Source organism: Elgaria multicarinata, chromosome 8 (assembly GCF_023053635.1).
Source record: "Elgaria multicarinata webbii isolate HBS135686 ecotype San Diego chromosome 8, rElgMul1.1.pri, whole genome shotgun sequence".
Classification (NCBI taxonomy): Eukaryota; Metazoa; Chordata; class Lepidosauria; order Squamata; family Anguidae; genus Elgaria; species Elgaria multicarinata.
This window is the reverse complement of record NC_086178.1, coordinates 90,364,275-90,387,012: the sequence shown is the minus strand read 5'-3', so window position 1 is coordinate 90,387,012 and position 22,738 is coordinate 90,364,275. Positions and strand designations below refer to the sequence as shown.

Here is a 22,738-nt window from a genome sequence, read left to right as displayed (position 1 = left end):
GGGGCATGGTTATTCTCCAGGACAGTTGCCTGAGGCTGCAACCCTATACTCACTTACGTGGAGCTTTTTTCTGAGTGGATGTGTTAAATCACTCTCAGGCACTTTGCTCATCATCCCGTTTTAAAAGGAGGATGTTACAGACTTTGTGAGAGAAACATATAATCTACTACCCTATTCTCCACTGAGAGCTAAATGCATCTTTTAGATCCCCTGGGCCTCATCTGTTACAGAAATTAAGATTATATTTCAAAATGCTGAAATGTATATAAATGTTGTCCTGCTTCCCTTATTCCTTTGTCATTGGATCCCCTAGGTGAGAGACACTCAATATCCTCCATCACCAGATCTTTTAAATAATATCTAATTAATTTTTCCCAACTTGTAATTCATTTCAACAGAAAGTTGTTCCAATCATAGGCTTGGGGCTTAGATTAACTGCTGAATTTTTACACCTACTGCTAAGTATAATTTCCTCCTCCCTTTGGTTCCTCATCACAACCTTAAGCTTAACTCAAACCTCATCATTTTGCTATATATCAAAATATAAGAGGTTTGGTGATAGTTAACGTCAACTGATTATGAATTCTTCCCTACCAAATAAAAAATAAAGATGTCTTCATTTTCAACTATAATCCAACTTGCAGCAAACCAGCTTTCTTGCAGAGCAGATACATTTTCAGAAGCAGTCACCTTATTTTATTCAAACATGCTTGTCAGACTGGGACACACTCATTCTCTAAGCTTGGATTCTTCAAGAAAAGATGGCCGTTCTCCAAGATCTCATGCTCTACTGTAAACAGCCTGTAACTAAGCCTAACTACATTTTGCTTCCCCCTTTATCCTGGCCTTCACGTCCCTAAGCTCCTCAAGGCAGAGATTTGTCTGATGGTGCTATATAAAGAAATAAATACAAGTACTACTGCTAATAAAATAAGAGGTCCTTTTGTTAACAGTCCTAGCTATATCACTGTGCTAAGAATACGGAATGGAGCATTATTTTGTTATTGCATTTATATCCCGCCATTTTCCCCCCTCCAAGGAACCCAAGGCAGCATACATAATCCTCTCCATTTTATCCTCACAACAACCCTGTGAGGTAGGCTGGGCTGAGATATGGGCCAGTCACTGAGGTAGGCTCTGTGACTGGCCCAAAGTCACCCAGAGGGTTTCCGTGGCTGAGTGGGGACTAGAACCCGGATCTCCCGACTCCCAGTCCAACATTATAAGGGGTTAACATCTGCTACATACCTTCACTTCTGTAATGAGTCTCCGAACTAATCTCCCTGTCAGTATACATTTTGAAAACAACTCACATAAATTATTGTTTTTTATTTTTCATAAACGTACAATTTCCCAGAGGGGAAATATTGATGTTATTGAAAAGATATTACATACAGATTCAGTGACTGTTCAACTTGCATTCCCAAGGAATTTTATGTTTTAATTTAAAGGCAGTTTTCAAAAAATTTAATTCCAAACACATAAATATACAATAATGACAAACAAAGGCTTATACTCAATTGTTATCCCTCTGATGATGGAAGACTCTTTAGTCGAGTGAAGGCTTCTTCAGCAAAACCAGGTGGGAGGTGATTTCTGGCAATTCCCACTCCTCCTTTCGCTCCCTCCCCCCATGCCCCCCCAATCTGCTTCAGAGGTTTTGGGAACCATGCAACAGCATGAGAGATGGCACATGGGGCAGGATAAATCATCAAAATCACCTCTTTCTCCGTTCTGCTGACTTGGGCCTCAGCTAGGTTTAGCGGAACGGAGGGGTGAAGATCTCGCAATATTTTTATCGCGCAATCTCCCACTCTGTTTACACGCGGTGTGCGACGACAACAGAGGGTGAGGACATCACACTCACCATTTATTTTCATTTTTCTTAAAGAGGAAGAGTGCACAAACGCTTGTGCACAGAAAGGTAGGTGGGTTTTTTTAATTTAAACTTAATTTCCCCCTCCCCCCCCACCCCAAATGGGCGCAGGTCCCAGCTCCTTGCGAGGAATCGGAACAACCCGTGATGCCCGCCCACATGTTGCATGGTCTCGGGATCACCCTGAGACAGTGGGAAACGTGAGCTCAAAGGAGAGGGCAAGGTCCCAGGGCAAGGGAGCGATGATCCCGGGATCCCCTGTGCGTCATGTAGATGCACAGGGACGATCCCGGGGATCGCCCCGGGATTTCGCCTCATCTAGCTAAGGCCTTGGATCCACTGGATCAAAGAGCCTTCCATTATATTAAGATCAGCAGCATCTTTTTACCCAGCCCATTAACCAACAGACTGGAATAAAATATCTTCAGTTTTTTTTCTTTAAAACGTGCAAAGATGAAGTCAAACAAATTTCCCTGGGGAGGGAGTTCCAGATGTATTGGGACTGAATACATTTCTGAATACAATTGAAAACGCCCTGTCTCTGGATCCACCACAAGCCTCAGAGCTCTTGCTGGCAGGCCAGTCATATGAACCACCCTGTATTGTGATTGAAATAGATGGGCAGGGTACAATTTATCCTCATTAATAAATTCTTGTTTACTAATTAACCCCAGTTCACTGTCAACTGCACAGGCTCAATGTTTGCTTTTGGGTTTTTACAGGGGTTGTAACTTGCCTTTAATGAGCTGCATGTCTTGGGACCAACATACCTGAGGGAGCACCTTCTCCTAGATATTTATTTATTTATATTTATTTATTATAGCACTTTTATCCCACCCTTTAGCCAAAAAAGGCTCTCAAGGCGGCTTACAAAAACATTTCTTAGTATTTCTTCATATGAACTCTAAGAACTACTAGACATGATTTAATCCAAGGACCAGCTGCCTGAGAAATAAATAAAAAATGAGAAGAGCCCCGCTGGATCAGACTAAAGGCCCGGCTGTTGGTTGTTTTATTATGCTCTTCATGGTTTTAATTTTTGTGAATCGCCCAGAGAGCTTTGGCTATTGGGTGGTATAGAAATGAAATAAAATAAATAAATAAATCTAGTCCAGCATCCTGTTTCCCACAGTGCCCAACTAGATGGCCCATGTGAAGCCCACAAGCAGGGTGCGAGGGCAATTGCCCTCTCCCACTGATGTTTTACAGCACCATGTACATTGATGGTGCTATATAAATAATAATAATAATAATAATAATAATAATAATAATAATGTTCCCCAGTAACTGGTATTCAGAGGCATTTGCAGCCTATCATCCTGAAGTTGGTATATACTGTAGCCATTGTAACGGATGTCAGGGTCCACCTGACAGCCCTGCAAGGTAGGCTCCTCGACTAAACGTCCTGAACTCCCAGGCAACCCACCACCCTAGCCTGGTCAACAACCGGGAGGAGCCAGATGTTCAGGGAATAACACACAGGCACACAAAGCAAATTTATTGCAATCACTAAAACTAACACGTAAGGCCTTGGTCAGTAAAAAGCCTCTTAAAAAGGGAAAGGGGAAGAGGGAAGGGAAATGAGGAAAAGGGAGTGAGGTAGAAAGGTGAGGAAAAGCTCTAACACTTAGCTGTTACCCCAATAAACAGTCATATGTCCCCACACCCAACTGGAATGACAGCTGGCCTTCTCCAAGATACCCGCACACTTTAAAACATAAAAAACCTCTCTAACGCCGAGCAACCCCCTCCTGGTTGCCTCGGACCTGATCTTCCCACTTGACATACGCACGCATCACCAAGGAAGATGGAGGGTCTTCTTCATGGGGCTTTTTATCTCTTCTTTGGCCCTCCAGCCCCGTGACCCTTGTTAACCAACCGGTGCCCTTCCTAGGCTTCTGTCAACCCCTCCCCATTGGGACGGGACCCACCTTCTTTTCCCACAGCTGAAACGACTTAGCTTCCCAACCTCCCTGATAACCTGCAGGTGCTGTGGTGGGAGTTACACAGGCTCTAGGCAGGAACGACTTCGGCCAGCAGCCACCAGCTCTTTTCCTCCCACCCAAGCCTGGCACAGCAGATTCGGAACACAACAGAGCATACATAGAAAGCAGACATCAAAATCACATAGCAACAACTCGGAGGTTTGCACCCCTGTCCTTCACAGCCATCATGACTAATAGCCACCGACTGCTATATCCCTCATGAAAGCAATAAGGGTATGGTCCTTATCTGTTGTGGCATCTTGGTGATAGAGCTCACTGAGCCCAAAATTGTATTCTTTCAGAAGGCATTAAAACTTTTTCTATTTCAAGCAAGCATTTGGCTTGATTTCAATTAAACTTTGCAGAGTTAATTTGTTTTCCATGTTATTTGTCCTGATATTATTTTGATGAATTTTGATTGCAATCGTTATTATGCTGATGTTGTTAAGGCAACTAGCAGCATTAGTTTCCACTGGGTAAGAAAGGCAGGGTATATGAAATGAGTGTATATTAAAACTTGACCTTCAGAGCCAGGTTGCTCACCCAATGTAAAAGCTTGGATGGAGTGTCTATTAATTTTCACATTTTAATAGAACCTTCATCTTTCTTATGAAGCCGAAAAAGAAAAAGAAAGAAGTTATCTGCAATATATACCGACACATGAGACTATAGCAGTACAAAGGATAGACGAATGGTTGCCATAGTAACTATTCTAGTGAGAGGAAAAGATTCCGTACCATTGCTCAACAACTAGCAGAAATGCTAATCTCAGCACCTGATATTATTCCCTTTTATATATAACCCGGCTGTTAATCAACCATATTTGAATAAAGACATCATTAACTGACTGCTCTGTTTTGAAGCTGAAAACAACAGCAAGAACAAACACACACAGCTTCTCTAACTGGAACATATCCAGGTTCCTAAAAACACCCCTGCTGCTTTGCACAACCCTATATACTTTCTCATTGCTCTGCAAAGCATAGGTTTTCAATTTTCGTTTTTTCATTACTCATGTGCTTTCAAGCAGTTCCCGCTGAGAGATGAAGTGATATCGGGGTGGCATTACTGACCATGAAATGATTGAGAGACATGTGCAGAAGCAAAAGCCGCGCCGAGAGCCTTTTTTGGCTGAGGAGCGGGGTATAAATATGATAAATAAATAAATAAATAAAAGGCTTCTTCAACTAACTAGTAGCTGTATATCTTCAAACCTAAATACGAAGGCTTAGAGAAAAGCATGGAAAAAATAACATACCACAAAGTCTCAAGTCTCTCTTGCAGAAAAAAACACTCTCTTGCCCTTTATTCCAGATTTAACTATTGTAAGGATTGTGAGTAACGGGAGTGACAAACTAGATATTGTGAATAAAGGAAGCAACAACACAGATATTTAGATCCGCTGTCAGATTTCAAGAAATCCAATAAAACCCTCATAAAGGTCTGGGATAACACATTCCACAAATGTGCACAACCATATAACTTTCTGAAGCCAAAGCTGTATCATTTCATACTTTTAGGATTCACAAATTAGAATATCAGTCATTTGGAGTTGCTTTCATCATCCTGCCTGCTGTAGATTCTATTTAACAGAATCTATTTGGAAAGGTACTAATATGTTTCAAATAAAATGAAAATAATAAAGAGTCTTATTGACCTCCAGCACATACAGAAATTCAAATAAAATACGATAAACAAAATGCAAGCACTGGTTTGAGTAGCTTTTAGAGAATTTTTAAGATCCAATTATATGTAGAGCATAATTACACACAGTTTCTGAAAGGGGTTCAATGTACATTTAATGCATTTCTGACCCCTTCTAAACAGACTGGCCAGAGAGCTTAAAGACAACTGATCTCCCCAAATATCCCTCGCAGAACACACCACACCACAGTTGGGGAAACTGAGGAACTAGTATGGTATCCCCATCGCAATGCAGACTGTTTGAAAGGTCAGCTTGAAGAGCCTTGCAGAGGCGAAGTAAACTTGCATTTGTCAGGGAAACTTCTTACAGTTCTTCTGGAGTGGTGAACCTAGTATATGGGTAGGATTGCCATATTTTGAATCCACGAAACGGGAACAATTTTCTTTTTTGGGGGGGGGGGCTAGGATTTTTTTTAAAAAAACTGAGCAATATATAAAGGTTTAGGGAAAGCCCAATTTTTGCAAAGCCCAATTTTTCAATTAAAACATCAACAACTGTAAAACCAGACATCTTAAATTCACTGCAACTTACTTCCAAGTTACAGATTTGAGGCTTGCAACCCAAATCCAAGGAGGTGGATTTTTGAAGGACGATTTTTGGGGGAGTGACTTTCCTTTCCTTTCTCCCCTCGCCTCTCCTTCTCCCCCTCATCCCCTACTCCCTCACTCCCTCCTGTCCCCCACAAAACTCTCTTTCTTCCCCCACAAATAACCCAGCAGCTCTGTCCCACGCTTACCCTAAAGGTCTGACCACAACCAGCCAAGATCACCAAACTCTTTTGCATTGCATGGGACTCAGGTAGCCTGAGGAGAGCACGTGCACCTTTCCTCACTGTTGTTTCTCTTCTACGCATCCGCATGCGCAATAAGGTGAGTCACGGTGAGTGACTCAGATGAGCCTGTGGAGGAGTGGCAATGCTCTGGAAAAGGCGCCAGATTGATGCGTCTTTTTCTCTGCTGCCGCCGCTCCACTGAACAGGCTCAAGGCACCATTTTGGAGGTCAGAATTTCTCCAGCCAGCTGGATCAGGAATCTGGGATTCTTGCCCAGCCAGTTGGGACATTTCAAAATCTCCTGGAAATTGGGACATTCCCGGTTTTCCGGGACATATGGCAACTCAAGATATGGGAAGCTTCTCTGATGAAATCCTGCAATTTATCCTTGGCACTATTATGTGCTAATTCCAGGAACTAACTAAAAACGGTGGTAGACATTAGATGGTTGCCAAAAATGGCTTATTAGTATAGGACTGGTTGTTACCCTTATTCTCGATTTACACTTACCCGGACAATACTATTTATAATAACTGTTAATTGGTCCCTTTAATTTGCCAGCCTACTTACCTACCTACCAGGGTTCTGGTGGCTAAACTCTCCCCAATCTACTTGTCTGTTAAGTAGTTTGGCTGAATGTCCCCCTACCACCACCACCTGTAAAGAGTTGATATTGTAGACAAAGAAACCACTGGTAGATACAAACTGCCTAGAATGCCTGAATGAATGCATCTAGAACACAAGAAAACCTACTTAAGCCTCAGTCAAAAATTGAGCCACATTACCAGAAAGTCTGTATATAGCCATTTCCCATGTATTTCTTTTATAGCTGTCTATACGATGGATTTCTATGGTCTATATTCACCAATATCATACCATTATGTAAAAAGTTATAGAAAAGAACCACTTATTGTACATACAGATGTACTTACAAACAGGGATCAACCTGTTTTTGTTTTTCTTCTTCTGGATGAACTTGACTTCCCCCTGCCTTAGCTACCCAAATGATACACATACTTGTCTCCAAATCCAAAACTGATTTCCTCTCCCAATCCCAATGCCAACAGCTTGCAATTTTATTTGATCAAATGTGTTTTGTACCTTATTTTTGTAACTCAGATATATTTTAAATTGAAAAACTGCTCCTGGGTGAGTGTGTTGCAATAGCGATTCAGAGGTCCTCTGTGGCTTCCACTAAAAACAGACACAGCTTTTTATGAAGGAATTCAACTGTCCATTTTAGAATAGAAGCACAACAGACGCCTAGAGTCTCTAACTACAGCCGGGCATCTTAACAGTAACAACAGGATTCTTCATCCCACACTGCCCCTGGGAGGCAGATGGCCCATGCTACAAATATAATTCTGTACTCACCACAGTACTGCTGACATTTTTGTGAACTGCCCAGAGAGCTCCGGCTATTGGGCAGTATAGAAATGTAATAAATAAATAAATACATGCACTTTACTATAGAGGAGAGGTGAAGTCGCCTTGTGGTTGTCACAAAGGCCAGCCTTTCTGTGCTGTACAAAGACTTTTCAGCTGGGATCAGGAATAAAAGATTTTCCCCAAGCTCAACACTTGAGAAGAATGTTCATCCAAGCAAAATAAGATGTTTCATAGTAGGCTCGCTGCTCAAGTTACCTATGTTTGTATACACCCTTAATTTTATTCTGATTATTTCCTGCTGCTATTGTCATGAGGTGAAAGCAAGCCAGGAAATATGATCAGCACAAGGTCTTATGGGAGGGAAAAGAAAAGAAGCGTTTCCACATGATGAAAACGTTGGCGATAACATGTATTGCTAGCTCATTTCTGGCTAAGTCAAAGGAAGAGTTTTTCTGGGGCCTGAAGGAAAATAAAAACACAGAATAAACTAGATGAGAGCAAGGAACAAAAGGCCTAGAGAAAGTTCTGTTCTTTTTTGTAAGCATCTGAACAGCAAATGCTTTGGAATCTCATGTCTTTGCTACCATCAGAGAGAGAGAAATCCATTCTGCTGCTAATTGATTAATAAAATAACTCAGCGTGGCTATATTGTGCCTAAGGCAAAAAAAGTCTTCAATAAATAAGTTATAATCTACAGCTACTGAATACAGAAGATATTAAAGCTCAGAGAAATAGCTTCTCACCATACTTATGTATCCCACCATATTGCCATCTCAGGCAATAGTGTTGCTACTACCTACCTAATGTTTATAATGCATTTCAATCTAGTTAAGTTCATATAACAGTCTAGAACAGAGTACACTTTTTTTTAAAAAAAAATCCAGTTATTTCTGAGTATCATCACGACAACTTACATTTGAGCACTTCTCCAACACTTCCTTCTTGAACTGTAGAAACTTTTCTTGAACTGCAACTTGGTTGAGTGCAAATGACAGAAAGTGTGTGAAGGGCTGTTTCTTGCGAAAGCTCTCAACAAGAACATCAATTCGTGTGCGAGCTGAAATAACACCATTCCGGTGTTGTCCTGTAATCACTGGAAGCAAGCAAAATACAAGACAGGATTCATGACAATGTGCTATGTGAGCCCATGAAAGCGAAGAATTAATGGCAGTGACCCAGTTCACAAAATCAAAACAAGCCACTTGTTTTAGTCCCTGGCACCATTTCACTAATTACCTGCCTGGGTGAATCTTGTTGTGTTGTCTGAACCAGAGAGCCATGACTTGTTTGAGAGGACAACAACCCTCAACTAACCCATGGGCTGCTGTAGGGATAATCGAGTGTTGTTTCCCCCTCAGACAAGCCATGCTGTCTGGGTTAGGATGACATAACAAGCCATGGCAGGTGGTGATTATGAACATGGTGCCCAACACATGGTGCTGGATATGTGGTGACACATGCTGAGGATTAAAACAAGCCACCATGGTTTATTTAAGCCAAGGTGGAAAGTTTGATCGTGCAAACCGGTCCAGAGTTTTCTATTGTATTGTATTGATAAGCCAATTTGTAACAAGGTGGCAGCTACCCCTAAAGGACATGAAGGTCAACTTTACCATGACGCTAGGGTTGTAAAATACCTGGTTCACACATAACACTAACCCATGGTTTATTTAGGCCATGGTTACCCCATGATTTGTTGCCCTACACAAGTTTTTAAAAAATAATGGATAGGAAGTATTCAATTACACCTGCTTTAAAAAAATGTTATCATGCTAACTATGGTAAAGCATTATTCATGCCCAGCCTCTCCCCCTCCTCCAAGCCTTCGCTAGACAGGCAAAATAACCATCTAGCTAAAACGCAGAGTGGGAGGCACAACTTGTTAAAAAGCCATTCATTTTTACAAACACCAGAACTCACCAATTTCTCCTTCTACACCAGGCTTAGGAATATTGATAGAAGTTCGGGTTTCTGTTTCTAGTTTCTTTTTTGTTTCTCCTTTCTTTCCTATTATATACCTGTGTAAACAGAAAGTGGAAAAATAAGGAATCAGGAATAAACATTTGAAGAAATTATTAAGTAATTCCAAACATCACAAGATTAAACATCCTACCCATTTTGGAATGCTAGAGTCTAATAAAAGCACTACTAAATAGTTTCCAAGTAACTGAGGCACAGAACACCTCGTACAACAGCATCCATACTGCTACTTTTCAGTCCAAGAAACTAATTCGTACCAAATTCCCCCATTGGTAGTTGCCACATTGGCCAATGTTAAAATCAAGTATGAAGACTGAGAATATTTTCCTCAATCTTTATAGTCAAGGACTAGAATGCCAATAGCTATTAGCCAATGACAGGAATAATGGGAAGAAACAGGGATTGTTCTCATTGACCCAAACTCCATGAACTTAGTTTGTGCCTTAGTGCAGGAGTACAAAAAAAAAAGTCTCATGCAGCTGTGAATTAGAGAAAGCAGCCACAATAAGGTGAAGGAAAGAGACATCCTGTAAGTGTTTGGGAGGGAATGGCAAAGGCTCAGCATAAAGTAACCTGTGTGCATAATGCATTGCTCTGGGAATCACCTTTCTTAGTGCATGAAGCCTTTTTCTTTTTAAAATAAGAGAAACATGGGAGTGATTAAGCTAAGCACCTTTCAGGCTTCAATCCTATACCTTCTAACCTGGGAGTAAGCTCCATTGAGCTCAATGGGACTTACTTCTGGACAGACATGTATAGGATTGAGTTGTTAGTCCTAAGCACCTGGGGGGAGGGGGGAACTTGTGAATATGGCAAATGCATCATCTATTGCAGCAAACATCCACTGCCATGTGAAGTGGTTTTGAATATGTGCCCACAGACTCACTTGTATAGTGGGCTGGGAACGTCCACAGCACATTGGTAACCTCTTTCAGTTTCTTCCACCACAAAGGCGTCACAGGGCTCATCTGCAATATCCCCAGGACCTACAAAATATGGGGCAATTAGAAATGTCCTTTATCAAGATAGTCCAATCACCCTGTTTCTCCCAAGGTTAAATAAAGAAAATAGGTTCCATCAGCAACCACCAATAACTTTTCTATTTCTACTTGATTTTAAACCATAATGCTGACTTTTAAATCTTGCCGACCTCTTCAGAGAGCAGCCACTGTAGTCAACTGAACAGGGCTTTCTTTTCTTTCTATCTTCTCTTGAATATAATCCGCAAAATAGCCCTGTGGAAATCTATTTTTCTCCACTCATGCAAATGCACATTTAAGAAAACATTAAACAGTAGTGGATACAGAATGCAGAACCTGAAAGCTGAAAATTTGAAGCAAAGTGATTTTGGCTTCTACTCTCAATAGCAGTGACTGTAAGATGTGGGAAAATAGGCTCAAGAAGAAAACACAGCTAACCAGAAAGAAATATTTCAAAATGTGCCCTATGTGAGAGATCCTATCTTGACATTGGACTATTCATAGAGTTTAAGTGGCATAAAAGTAAACCACTGCTTGTAAACAAAATGGCTGGTGGCTGGGAGCTTGAGGGACATTCTTATGAAAATTTAGGCTGGGTTGCAGTTAAACCTAAAAAAAACCAAGATTATGGCAACCAGCTTGATTGATAACTGGCAAATAGAGGGAGAAAACATGGGGGCAGTGACAGACTTTGTATTTCTGGGCGCAAAGATTACTGCAGACGCTGACTGCAGCCAGGAAATCAGAAGACGTTTACTTCTTGGGAGGAGAGAAATGACAAACCTTGATAAAATAGTTAAGAGCAGAGGTCTCAACAAAGGTCCGCATAGTTAAAGCAATGGTATTCTCCGTAGTAAGCTATGGCTGCGAGAGCTGGACCATAAGGAAAGCTGAGCGAAGGAAGATAGATGCTTTTGAACTGTGGTGTTGGAGGAAAATTCTGAGAGTGCCTTGGACTGCAAGAACATCAAACCAGTCCGTACTCCAGGAAATAAAGCCAGACTGCTCACTTGAGGGAATGGTATTAGGGGTGGCAACGGCCGACAGAAAGCTCTGGCGTGGGCTGGTCCATGAAGTCACGAAGAGTCGGAAGCGACTGAACGAATAAACAACAAACACAGGTCATTTCCCCCCCTATGGCTTGTATTTTGGACACCCTTTCTGTAAATGATTCCCAGTTATTAGCCCCACCTGCAGTGCTTTCCATGATCCAATCACAGGATTTTTCAAGTCAATAGCATTTTAAGGTCAATAACATTTTGAGGTGCTTTAAAATATTGCTTCATATAATGAAAATGTATTCCACCTTAATCTATTTGCTATTGTGGAAGTGGTGTAAGAGGTTCTGTACCCCGGACTTAAATGTTCTGTGGCAGAGGACAGCAGCTAAGCTAACAAGCCAAGAGCTAACATACAGAGAGCCAGAAACAACTATACACAAACAAGCTTATTCAAGTGATCAATGCAAAGCATGGCCTTACCACATTTTAGACTTTGTGGGTTAGTCCAACAAGTCCAAATTCAGATGTATACATAATTTGGGGGGGGGGGGCTGAGAGGTAGTTGCTGCTTTTACCCTTTCCCTCTCTTTTAATAAGGCTGAATGTAACATATAAAACTACATTAAAGATAGTAATCTAAATGACAAAGACCCAAACATCTGAAGAAACAATTGCATTTTCCCTGCAACAATATATTGGGATTTGTGTGTTGGGAAAATACAATATCCGCAAAAATGGAAGTGCTTCTTTTAAAGAAAACCTTTAAATCCTATTCTACAAATGAGCAGTAACTATTCTATGAATTTATTTATTTCATTTTTATACTGCCCAATAGCTGAAGCTCTCTGGGCGGTTCACACAAATTAAAAACCATTCAAAATATAAAACAAACAGTATAAAAACATGATATAAAATACAATATAAAAACACAACCAGGATAACATGCATTCTTGCATTATAAACTGGTTGGACCTAAGCAACACTGTTAGAATACTACTGAACATGCATATTACCTGATGAATAGAAGTGTGTATACAACAAAATATACAACCAGACATGTGTATGTACTACTGCATACAGTGACATCTGCATGCTCTCAGTGCAAGACCAGCATGGATATCTGCATATGTGCGGGCACATGAATGTACATATCTCCCTGGATAATAGAATGGAAGATCACACTGTGGTCCCTTTGGGAATTACAAGGCAGAAGCTGAAAGTCAATTCACTTCGATCACTGCTATCGCATGCAAAAATGCTGCAAAATCTTCAAAAAGAAGCAGATTGCCAGAACATTATTTTCTTCTTACATTTATTCACTGATTGATTTTAACATTTGTATTCCACCTTTCGGAACTAACCCTCTCAAGGTGGATCCCATCATGCTAAAATGCAAATAGTCCTATAAAATTCATCAATATGTAATATATAACTTCACAGACCATACTAAAACATGAAAACATTAACATAGCAGCTGTTTAATGGTAATTAAGAGCAGCTTAAATTAGAGCATTAGAACCGCAAACTGTTGAGAAACAACCCAGAGCACTCCAAATGTGTGTTTAAAGCACCTTGAAAGAAGGTCCTTAAAACATCTTTAAAAGCTAGCAATGTAGGGGCCATGTTTACTTCCCAAGCAAAGGAACTGCAAAAACACAATGCCAACCCTGAAAAAGCTCTTTCTATAGTGCCCATCCAACTTACTTATGCCCTTTACATTATCACACAATGTAAAATGACCTTAACAAGAAGAAAGCAGCTTTCAACTGGAATTCCAACCAACTCTCGTAATAAAATAATGTTCTCATTTGCAAAAAATGCAGGTTGCTTACCTGTAACTGTAGTTCTTCGAGTGGTCATCTATGCATTCACACATATGGGCTTTGCGCCTGCGCAGAGACCAGACCGGAACCTACTATAGCTGAGTGGAACGTTTTTGGCGGGAACCCCTCCCCCCACGCTACCGCGCATGTCCATGGGGTTCCCGCCCTTACCTCAGTTTACAGGAGTCCGACGTTGTGCCCCCATAAACATGAGTGTAAATAAAGTAAAGTACATTCCACAATAAAACAGTGTCATTTATAAGTCTCGCACCACCAAGTGGGGATGGTGGGTGGGTTGTGTGAATGCATAGATGACCACTCGAAGAACTACAGTTACAGGTAAGCAACCTGCATTTCTTCTTCGTGGTCTCTATGCATCACACATATGGGCGAGTAGCAAGCTGACATACCTTTGGAGGTGGGTTGGTGCATCATCTGAAGATCTCCGAAAGCACTGTCCTCCCAAATGAGCAGTCCTGCCTCGCACGGGTGTCCAAACTGTAGTGCTTGACAAACGTGGATGGAGTGGACCACGTTGCGGCTTTACAGACTTCAGTCAGTGGAACACCTCTGGTGAAAGCCACCGATGTTGAAACAGCTCTGGTGGAATGAGCTGTCACAGGTTTCACTAACTCTAATTTAGAGATAGAGTAGGCCAATTCAATCGTCTCCACTATCCAGCGTGACAACCGCTGGCAAGAGACAGGGAGTCCCTTAGAAGGCTCACCATAACAAATAAACAATTGCTTTGTTTTTCTAAATGTCTCTGTCCTGTCTTTGTAAAAAGCAAGAGCCCTTCTTACATCGAGAGTGTGCAAGGAAGACTCAAGAGGTGTAGTTGGATTAGGGAAGAAGGCAGGCAAAGTAATATGCTGGGACAGATGAAAAGTAGACACTACCTTAGGTAGGAAGGCTGGATCTGTGCGTAGCACAACCTTATCCTTATGAAAGATAGTGTACGGGACATCTATCCTAAGAGCTCTAAGCTCACTTGCCCGTCTTGCCGATGTAATGGCTACTAGAAAGACAGTCTTTAAAGTAAGTAGCCTAAGGTCTGTCGACGCCATAGGCTCGAAGGGTTTGCGTGTCAGTGCTTGCAGCACAACTGACAGGCTCCATGGTGGCACGATACTCTTCACAGTCGGTATCGTGTTCTTCAGACCTTTCAGAAATTTCTTGGTTGTTGGATGGGTAAAAGGTGTAAACCCATCTATACCTTGGTGAAAAGATGTAATCGCAGCAAGGTGAACCCTGATGGATGCGAGCTTAAGTCCTTGCTGGAAGAGTGTCAATAAATAATTGAGGATGAAAGACAAATGGCAAGATTCTGGTATTTGACCATCTTTTGAAGCAAAGTTCTGAAATCTTTGCCACTTTGCCGCATAAGCCTTTCTTGTGGAAGGCTTTAGTGCTGCTAATATAATGTGGTCCACAGTCAAAACTCTGATCCCAGAGGAGGAGTGGCTGTTATCCTCCATGCAGTCAACTTGAGGGTCGACAGATCTGCGTGTCGAACCTTGCCCTGGTGTCGAGACAGGAGCTTCGGTGTCGACGGGAGCCTGATGTAATTCCCCTTCGATAACCGAAGAGCGTGAGAGAACCACGTCTGTCGAGGCCACCACGGCGTGATCAGGATGCAGTTGGAGTTGTCCCTCTGGATCTTGGCTAGCACCCTTGTCAATAGTGGGAAGGGAGGAAACATGTACAGGAAATTTCTTCTCCAAGTCCTTGTGAAGGCGTCTCCTAGAGAGTGCTTTCCTCTTCCTGCCCTGCTGCAATACTTGGCGCAAATTGCGTTGTCTTCGGTAGCGAAGACATCGACAGAAGGGTGGCCCCAGTATAGAAAAAGGCTTTCCCGCACCTCGGCGTCGAGTTCCCACTCGTGGTCGACAGGGAAGGACCTGCTGAGGGAGTCCGCAATAACGTTGTCCTTGCCGGCTACATGAATCGCCGTCAGGTAAGTCCTTCTCTTTATGCACCAGTTCCATATCCTGAGTGCAGACCGGTTCAGAGGGTGTGATCTTGTTCCACCCTGCCTGTTGATGTATGCCACCACGGTAGTATTGTCCGTCGCGATCAAGACATTCTTGCCCTCGATCAACTGTGCAAATGCTCTTATTGCATTTTCTACAGCCATGAGTTCGAGGTGATTGATGTGCTGTTCTCTCTGGGCTCGAGGCCAACGACCTTGAGCAGTAAGGGAGTTGCAATGAGCTCCCCATCCTTCTAAAGATGCATCCGTCGTGATCGTTACCGAAGGCGCCTGTTGTTGGAATGGAACGCCTTCGAGAAGAGTCGACATCGAGAACCACCATTTCAGCGATGCCCTGACTTGCTTCGGTAACGAAAGGTAAGTTCGTCGAGCATTGAGCCTGAGATCGAAAGTTCTTAAAAACCAGGCCTGCAATACCCTCATTCTGAGTCTTGCAAACCTGATGACCGCCGTAGTGGCTGCCATCAGGCCTAATAGTCTCTGAACTGTCCAAGCCGATACCTTCCGCCGGCTCTCGATGTCGATGGCTAACTGCTGCAAAGTGTTCGCCCTGGTTGAAGGTAAGTATGCTCTTCCGTCTCGAGAGGATAGGGTTACTCCTATGAAGTCCAACCTCTGCTGTGGGGTCAAAATGGACTTTTCGTGGTTCACCCAAAGCCCCAACGAGTCCAATAGGTTGAGGGTGGTTAGTATATCCGACTGGAGCGCCTCGCTGTTGTCTGCTACGAGGAGCCAATCGTCCAGGTATGGATAAACGTAAATGCCTTTCTGCCTTAGGTGGGCGCATACCACCGCCATGACTTTGGTGAAGACCCTCGGCGCCGTGGCCAACCCGAACGGAAGAACGGTGAATTGGTACTGGGATGTACCGATCGAAAACCGAAGGTAAGCTTGATGCGACTTCCTGATGGAGATATGGAAGTACGCATCCTTCAGATCCACCACTGCGAACCAAACGCCTTTTTGTAGAAGCTGTAGAATTGAAGCGACCGTTGTCATACGGAACTTCCTCGGGGTGATGAACTTGTTCAGTTGTCTTAAGTCCATGATCGGTCGAAGACCTCCATCTTTTTTCGGGACCGTGAAGTAACGAGAAAAAAATCCTTGATTGAGTTCCTTTGCGGGTACAGGAGAGATGGCTCCCTTCGATAGCAAGGTCTGTACCTCGAGCAGCAGAGGAGAGGATGGAGTCGTTACTTTCACGCCGGAAAAAGGAGGAAGGGCATCGAGCTCGATGGCATAGCCCGAGTTGATGATAGTGAGCACCCAGGAGTCTGTTGTAATTGACTCCCATAGATGGTAACGGGGTGCTAGGCGGTTCGCAAAAGGGGGTGGATCTGGGGCCGAAGAGTCAAACACGCTGCTTTTTAGAAAAGTCAGGTTGCCTCTTGTCTTGTTGATATCGGCCCTGGTATGGCCTCTTCCTTTGCAACTGCTGTTGCTGCTGCCGAGGTTGAGGCTGGTACTGAGGCCGGTACTGCTGGTGCTGTTGCAATGACGGTCTCATCCATCTCTTTGGCTTGTACTGAGGTGGAGGAGCAGTGAATCCCATCTTCTTAGCCGTTGTTCTGGCTTTGTAGATGGAATCCAGTGTTTCATCGGTGTTAGAATGAAAAAGTCCCTCGCCATCGAATGGCATACTTTCTATCCTCCACTTGGTCTCATGGCTCAGATTAGCCGATCTGAGCCACGCGTGTCTCCTTAGAGATATTGCGCCCATCATGGACTTCGAATGGCAGTCCACTTGGTGTCGAGCCGTGGATAACTGCTGCCTGGCGATGGCTGAAGCCTCATTTTGAAACACCCTCGCCAGTTCCTTCTTGTCCTCCGGAAGGTGTTCGCATAATGAACCCATCTTTTCCCATAAGAAAAGCTGGTACCTCGCCATCGTTGCTTCGTATGATGACGCTCTAATGCCTAGGGAAGAAGAGGAATAAATCCTTCTGCCAGTCTGGTCTAATTTCCTCCCTTCCCTATCCACCGGCGCCGAATGTGCCTTTTGAGATTGTCCTTGGGCTGACTCAACCACTATGGAGTTAGGCTTTGGATGTTGAACCAAAAATTTTGCGCCTTCCTCCTGGACTCGATAAAGAGTCTCTAATCTCTTAGATGTAGCCTGAGTCACAGCAGGTGTCTTCCAAGACTCTTGGGCAGTTTGCTTTAATGCATGTGGAATGGGGATAGCCAGTCTTTGATTGGTAGTAGTTTGGAACACATCATAAATGGGATCCACAACCGATTCATCCGTTTGATGGATATCTAGTCCTAATGCCTGTGACATCCTAAGCATATGGTCAGAGAACCTGACCATATCGTCCGACGGAGAGGAAGGGTCGTTCTCGTGAACCTCATCCTCCGGCGAGGGCATCGTTGGAGTTGCAGACACCCTCGATTCCGAGTCTGACGGGTAGTCTTGCTCAGGAGAAGACACCGTAACCACTTGTAACTGAAGTTGGTCTGTTGGTACCGTGGGAACTGCCTCGGTCGATGCCGAAGGTTGCATACGGTGTCGAGGAGTAGACACCCTCGATGTCTGATGGTCAGGCGATGCAGGTAATGGCAATCGGCACATCCTTGTCATAGGTGGTGGTTGCGCATAGTAACCTTCCCGGGGACTCTGTCGATCCGGAAAGTAGCGCTGGGGACGATATCGGTCCCATTCATAGTCTTCATATCTTGGCTGAGGATCGGAGTATCTAGAAGCTCCGTCCCATTCACGACGAGGTGTAAGTCTTGGAGATGGTTGTAGTGGGATTAATCCCTGCAACGTTTGAGGCCTTGTAGGCTGTTGGAAAGAAGCCGCTGACGCGGAATCTCTTAGTTCGCCCTCCGAAAGGCTGAGTGGGCGTGTCGGTACCGTGGCCATCGGTACCGACTGAGATCTCGATGCCGAGGGAGGCCTCGACATCGACGCGGTCGGAGCAATGGGAGGCGTGGAATGACTCCTAACCGGCTCCGCCGCTCGAGGTGACGCTAAGGTGGATTTTTCAGCGTCCCTTTTTTTCTTCTTCTTCTTCTTCTTCTCCAGCTCCGAAGAAGGTTTAGGAGTTCTGGCTTTCTTTGAAATCTTCTTAGCCATAGAACTCGTCAAAGACCGGCCAGGCGTGAGGGGTATCTGTGCCCTATGAGCTCTGGCTTGCACCTCAGTGCCGCGGTCTGCTGGTTTGTCGATAACGGGCTTACGGATTGCCGTCTTTTCAGTAACGGACTTACCAACTGCCGTTTTTTCCATACTGGGAGCCTCAGTAGCCTTGAGAGCTTTTTCCCACAATATAGAGCGAAGTCTATCGGCTCTATGTTTCCTTGTTTGTTTCGTAAACGACATACAGTGGTGGCAGGCCTCCACAACGTGTCCTTCTCCCAAACAAACGAGACAAAGAGAGTGTCCGTCCGTCGGCGGAAGTTTCGCCCCACACCTTACACACTTCCTAAATGGGGCTTTCGTTGCCATACGGGCCTCAGGCGACCGAAGTCGCTGAGGGAAAAACTATCTACAATTAAATTTTTTTTTTTTTTTTTTTTTATATATAGATAAGAAAGAAGTAAGAAGAATTAGGAAAGATTGAAGAATGAACAGGTTTAAAGAAAAGAATAAGTAAGTTAACTAGAAAAACGCTAGAGGTTCGGTTAAGCTGGTCTATGCACAACGGCGGACGACGAAGAACTGAGGTAAGGGCGGGAACCCCATGGACATGCGCGGTAGCGTGGGGGGAGGGGTTCCCGCCAAAAACGTTCCACTCAGCTATAGTAGGTTCCGGTCTGGTCTCTGCGCAGGCGCAAAGCCCATATGTGTGATGCATAGAGACCACGAAGAAGAACAATCATTTTTTCTATGAAGAAAAATAGTCTTCAGACACTCATAGGAATTAGAAAGAGCGCTATTTGATTTTCAGTCCATTCCATGACATGACCCATCATTACAGAAGCTAATTCATCCAGCACGCCATCTCACCTATTCTGCATGGTCATGATCTCTGGTACCCTATAACTTTAAAAATTCTACATTCTTTATTATATCCACTGGTTTCATTCTGCTAGTGCAAAACTTTTATCATTTGCCAAAACATTGATTTTGTCTTTGTACAAGTGTCAAGTATTTTGATTCTGCTTGCACAAGCCATTGTACACTACTTGTTGCACTAACGCAAACGCTAGTAGAATATGTAAGTACTAGTGAAACAGTGCCACCTCTTGTACTTTTTCTACAAGCATTATCTTGGATACAATCCTCTACAACTACAAAACCCTGTTTTATTACATTTATGAAACACGGGGAAGGGCTTGTAATAGCAAAAAGATTTGTATTTTGGGCAATGTGGAGTGGCCCATCGCTGTAAGAAATTGAGGCATTATCTACTTCTAGGCAATTTCAGTTCTTCTCATTTTTTGTTAAAAATTGCCAATGCAATTTTTGTTCTTCATTGCAACTTTTTACTGCTGTTGAAATGCCCCAAAATTCGGCTGAAGCCTCAGCCAAACTCGCCTCCTTCGGACCATTTCTGATGCCTCCCAAAGCGAAGCGGGCTTCTCTTTCGATGTGTGAGGCTTTGTTCGCAATTTGGCTTTGGAAAAGCAGACTGCATGTTTCTAAAAAATAGCATCTTGTGTTTGCGTTTCTCTAAATGACAGTGGATAGGGAGGGAGTGGGTTTGAGTGACTGACAGGTTGAACTTCTGATCATAGAGCATGTTTTACCAGGGGCTCTCCATTCACTATGCTTTGGGGGATGGGCAGGGATGGGACAATGACATGGCCTTCTTCTAGCACCACCAGGCTTTACTCTGAAAAACACACACCTTAAACTGGTTTTCAGTCATCATAATCCCCTAGTCTCTGCACCTATCCTTCTAAACCTTGCAGGTTTCTTCCTTTGGGACACCTCTAGGTGTCCTGTCATTTCACAACAATCAACCACAAGAAACATAGGGGGATTCGTACATCCTCTTTTTGATACCCTCAAAATGTCACGGCTGCACCTATTCATCTGAAACTTGACAGGCTCAATCCCCTCAGACAGGGCAACTATCCCTACAAATTTCATCCAAGCAATAAAAAAATCAGCAGTTCCTTAAACACGTAAAGGCATGTAGCAAAAAACACACACCTTGAACTTATTTTTATGACATCTGACAGGCATAACTCATACCTAAGAGGCTACTATGTTTGCGACTTCCATCCACTTCTAACAGGAAAAAAGTTAGCATCATTTTTTTAAAAAAATTCCCATGATAGTCAACGGAAGGCATGAAAACTCTGGTTTCCAAACTGCGACTTGGCTCAGTACTGAGTTGAAATGGGTGGCTTCCAAATCGTTCTGAGCCAAATTGAGCCATTTCCCAGAGTCTAATCTTGGGGTTGGTGCACACCTCTAATTCACATCCCTTGAGCATAGAGCTAGATGTGCGTTTCTTTGAACCCTGGCCTATATATGTAGACCCGTTTTCTTACCACTAACCCGGGGCCTGCACTATTACCAGCTAGGGCTGAGACGAAAGGAAGTAACCTCACCTCATTTTGCAATGTTATGATTTATCCCACCTACCCACCCAATCTTAGCAAGAGAGGTGATCTGTAGCACATCACAATATGAGGAGTCCACTCCTCCCCACTCTTGCCAAGAGGATCAGGCTCCTCAAATCACTGGGGACTGCTTCCTTTAAAATGGCTGCAGCAGCAATATGAATGCAAGCTAACTTGTGCACACAAGCAACCCTTACTATTGACAATAACGCCTTAACTCTCACTCTGTAACAGAATGTCTAACATTTAGCTATTCGGTACAACTTATAATGTTGGCATTTTTCAGCAGCCTGTTGAATTTCACTGCAAACTGTGAATTAAAACTGTGATGTCAATGGTGACAATTGCCTTTCAGCAAAAAACTAATGAATTGCATACACTTCCAGAAGAGCAGGGGCCAGGTGACTTGCTTCTAAGTTAAAGGCAGCAGATATTCATGAGCCTACCATATACAGACAAAGTACACAGGGAGGTGTACAGTCCATGTGAACAAGATGGAGTCGAGAAGAATTCCCCTTGTACTTAATCAGATCAAGCTCAGACCTCTACACAGACTGGCAGCAGCTACCCACGGTCATAGGCAACACTACCATCCAATACTGTTAACCGGAGAACCAAGGATTGCAAATGCAATCTATGACATGCAAAGCCCGTGCACTACCCTTAAGCTACCGACCAATACATAAGAAATTGTACTCTTGACTCTTCCTCTCATGTCTTTTCATTACATCTAGCATACAAAACAGTTTGATAGTCCTTGTATTTCATTTATTTTCATGCCAGTATTAAACAAACGGAGCTTAAGATCCATCCTCTGATATTGCCTTGAATTCCACAGTGGGTGGGATGAACCTCAGGGCTAGGGATTTTCTAGAGCAGCACTTTTATGTTGGCCATGTTTCATATTCAGTACCTCTTTCCGAGTCCTGATGTGGATCTGAGATACCTTGATAAAATTATGTGGATTAATATCATACCTGCATAGAAATCTTCCTCCTCTTCATGTTGGTGGGCGTGCTCTCGAATATGGGTTTTCCTGTAAACACATCTTCCAATTCTGATCAGTGATGGCCGCAGAACTTCCATTCTTCTTTGTTTTCTAGTAATCCTGCTTTACTGAAAGAAAGAATTTGCCATAGAAAATATATTCTTGCTTTTCTCTTTTGTTTGCAGTGCGATCAGCTCATCTCTGCTGCATTTGAATCATTATTCAGAGTCAAAGCATTTGTTTGGCCTTTAATAATAATAATAATAAATTTATTTATTTGTTACCCGCCTCTCCTTCTGGATCGAGGCGGGGTGCAACACAAATAAAAACACCATAAAATACATACAACTAATTGGTTTGGTTTCATCTAGGAGGGCTAATCTATTGGCTTATTGCAGAATCATATACTTATGCTTCTCTCAATAACATTAGTAAATATCTGAACACCTTGTCTTAAACATTTTATTCATCATGCTAAAATAAAACATCACAGAATTTGTTTTCTCTCAATTTTTTTCAATTTTTTGGAAAAAAAACCCCAAAAAGACTTTGGAAAAAACGGTGGAGACAAGATGGGTTTTCCCTGAATTTTTCTGGTTTTTTCCAGGCCTTCACATCTCTAACTACACCCCTACTTTTGGGGCAGTCTATTTTAGGCTGGCTACAGGCCTATTATGTGAAAGGAACTAGATAGGGCTTTGATTTGATTCTGCATGGCTTGGCTCA

General features: G+C 43.0%; 1 protein-coding gene across 2 annotated transcripts in view; it reads right to left on the bottom strand.

Moving 5' to 3' along the window:
- ASCC1 (activating signal cointegrator 1 complex subunit 1) overlaps positions 1-22,738 on the bottom strand; it is a 73,069-nt gene that overhangs the window by 49,486 nt on the left and 845 nt on the right. For both annotated transcript variants that reach the window (XM_063132989.1, XM_063132987.1), the window contains exons 2-5: positions 22,002-22,140; positions 10,594-10,693; positions 9,648-9,745; positions 8,642-8,820 (exon numbers count right to left, since the gene is read on the bottom strand). In XM_063132989.1, the coding sequence (XP_062989059.1) occupies positions 8,642-8,820; positions 9,648-9,745; positions 10,594-10,693; positions 22,002-22,110 (486 nt within the window). In that variant the 5' untranslated portion in view covers positions 22,111-22,140. The remainder of the gene's footprint in view (positions 1-8,641; positions 8,821-9,647; positions 9,746-10,593; positions 10,694-22,001; positions 22,141-22,738) is intronic.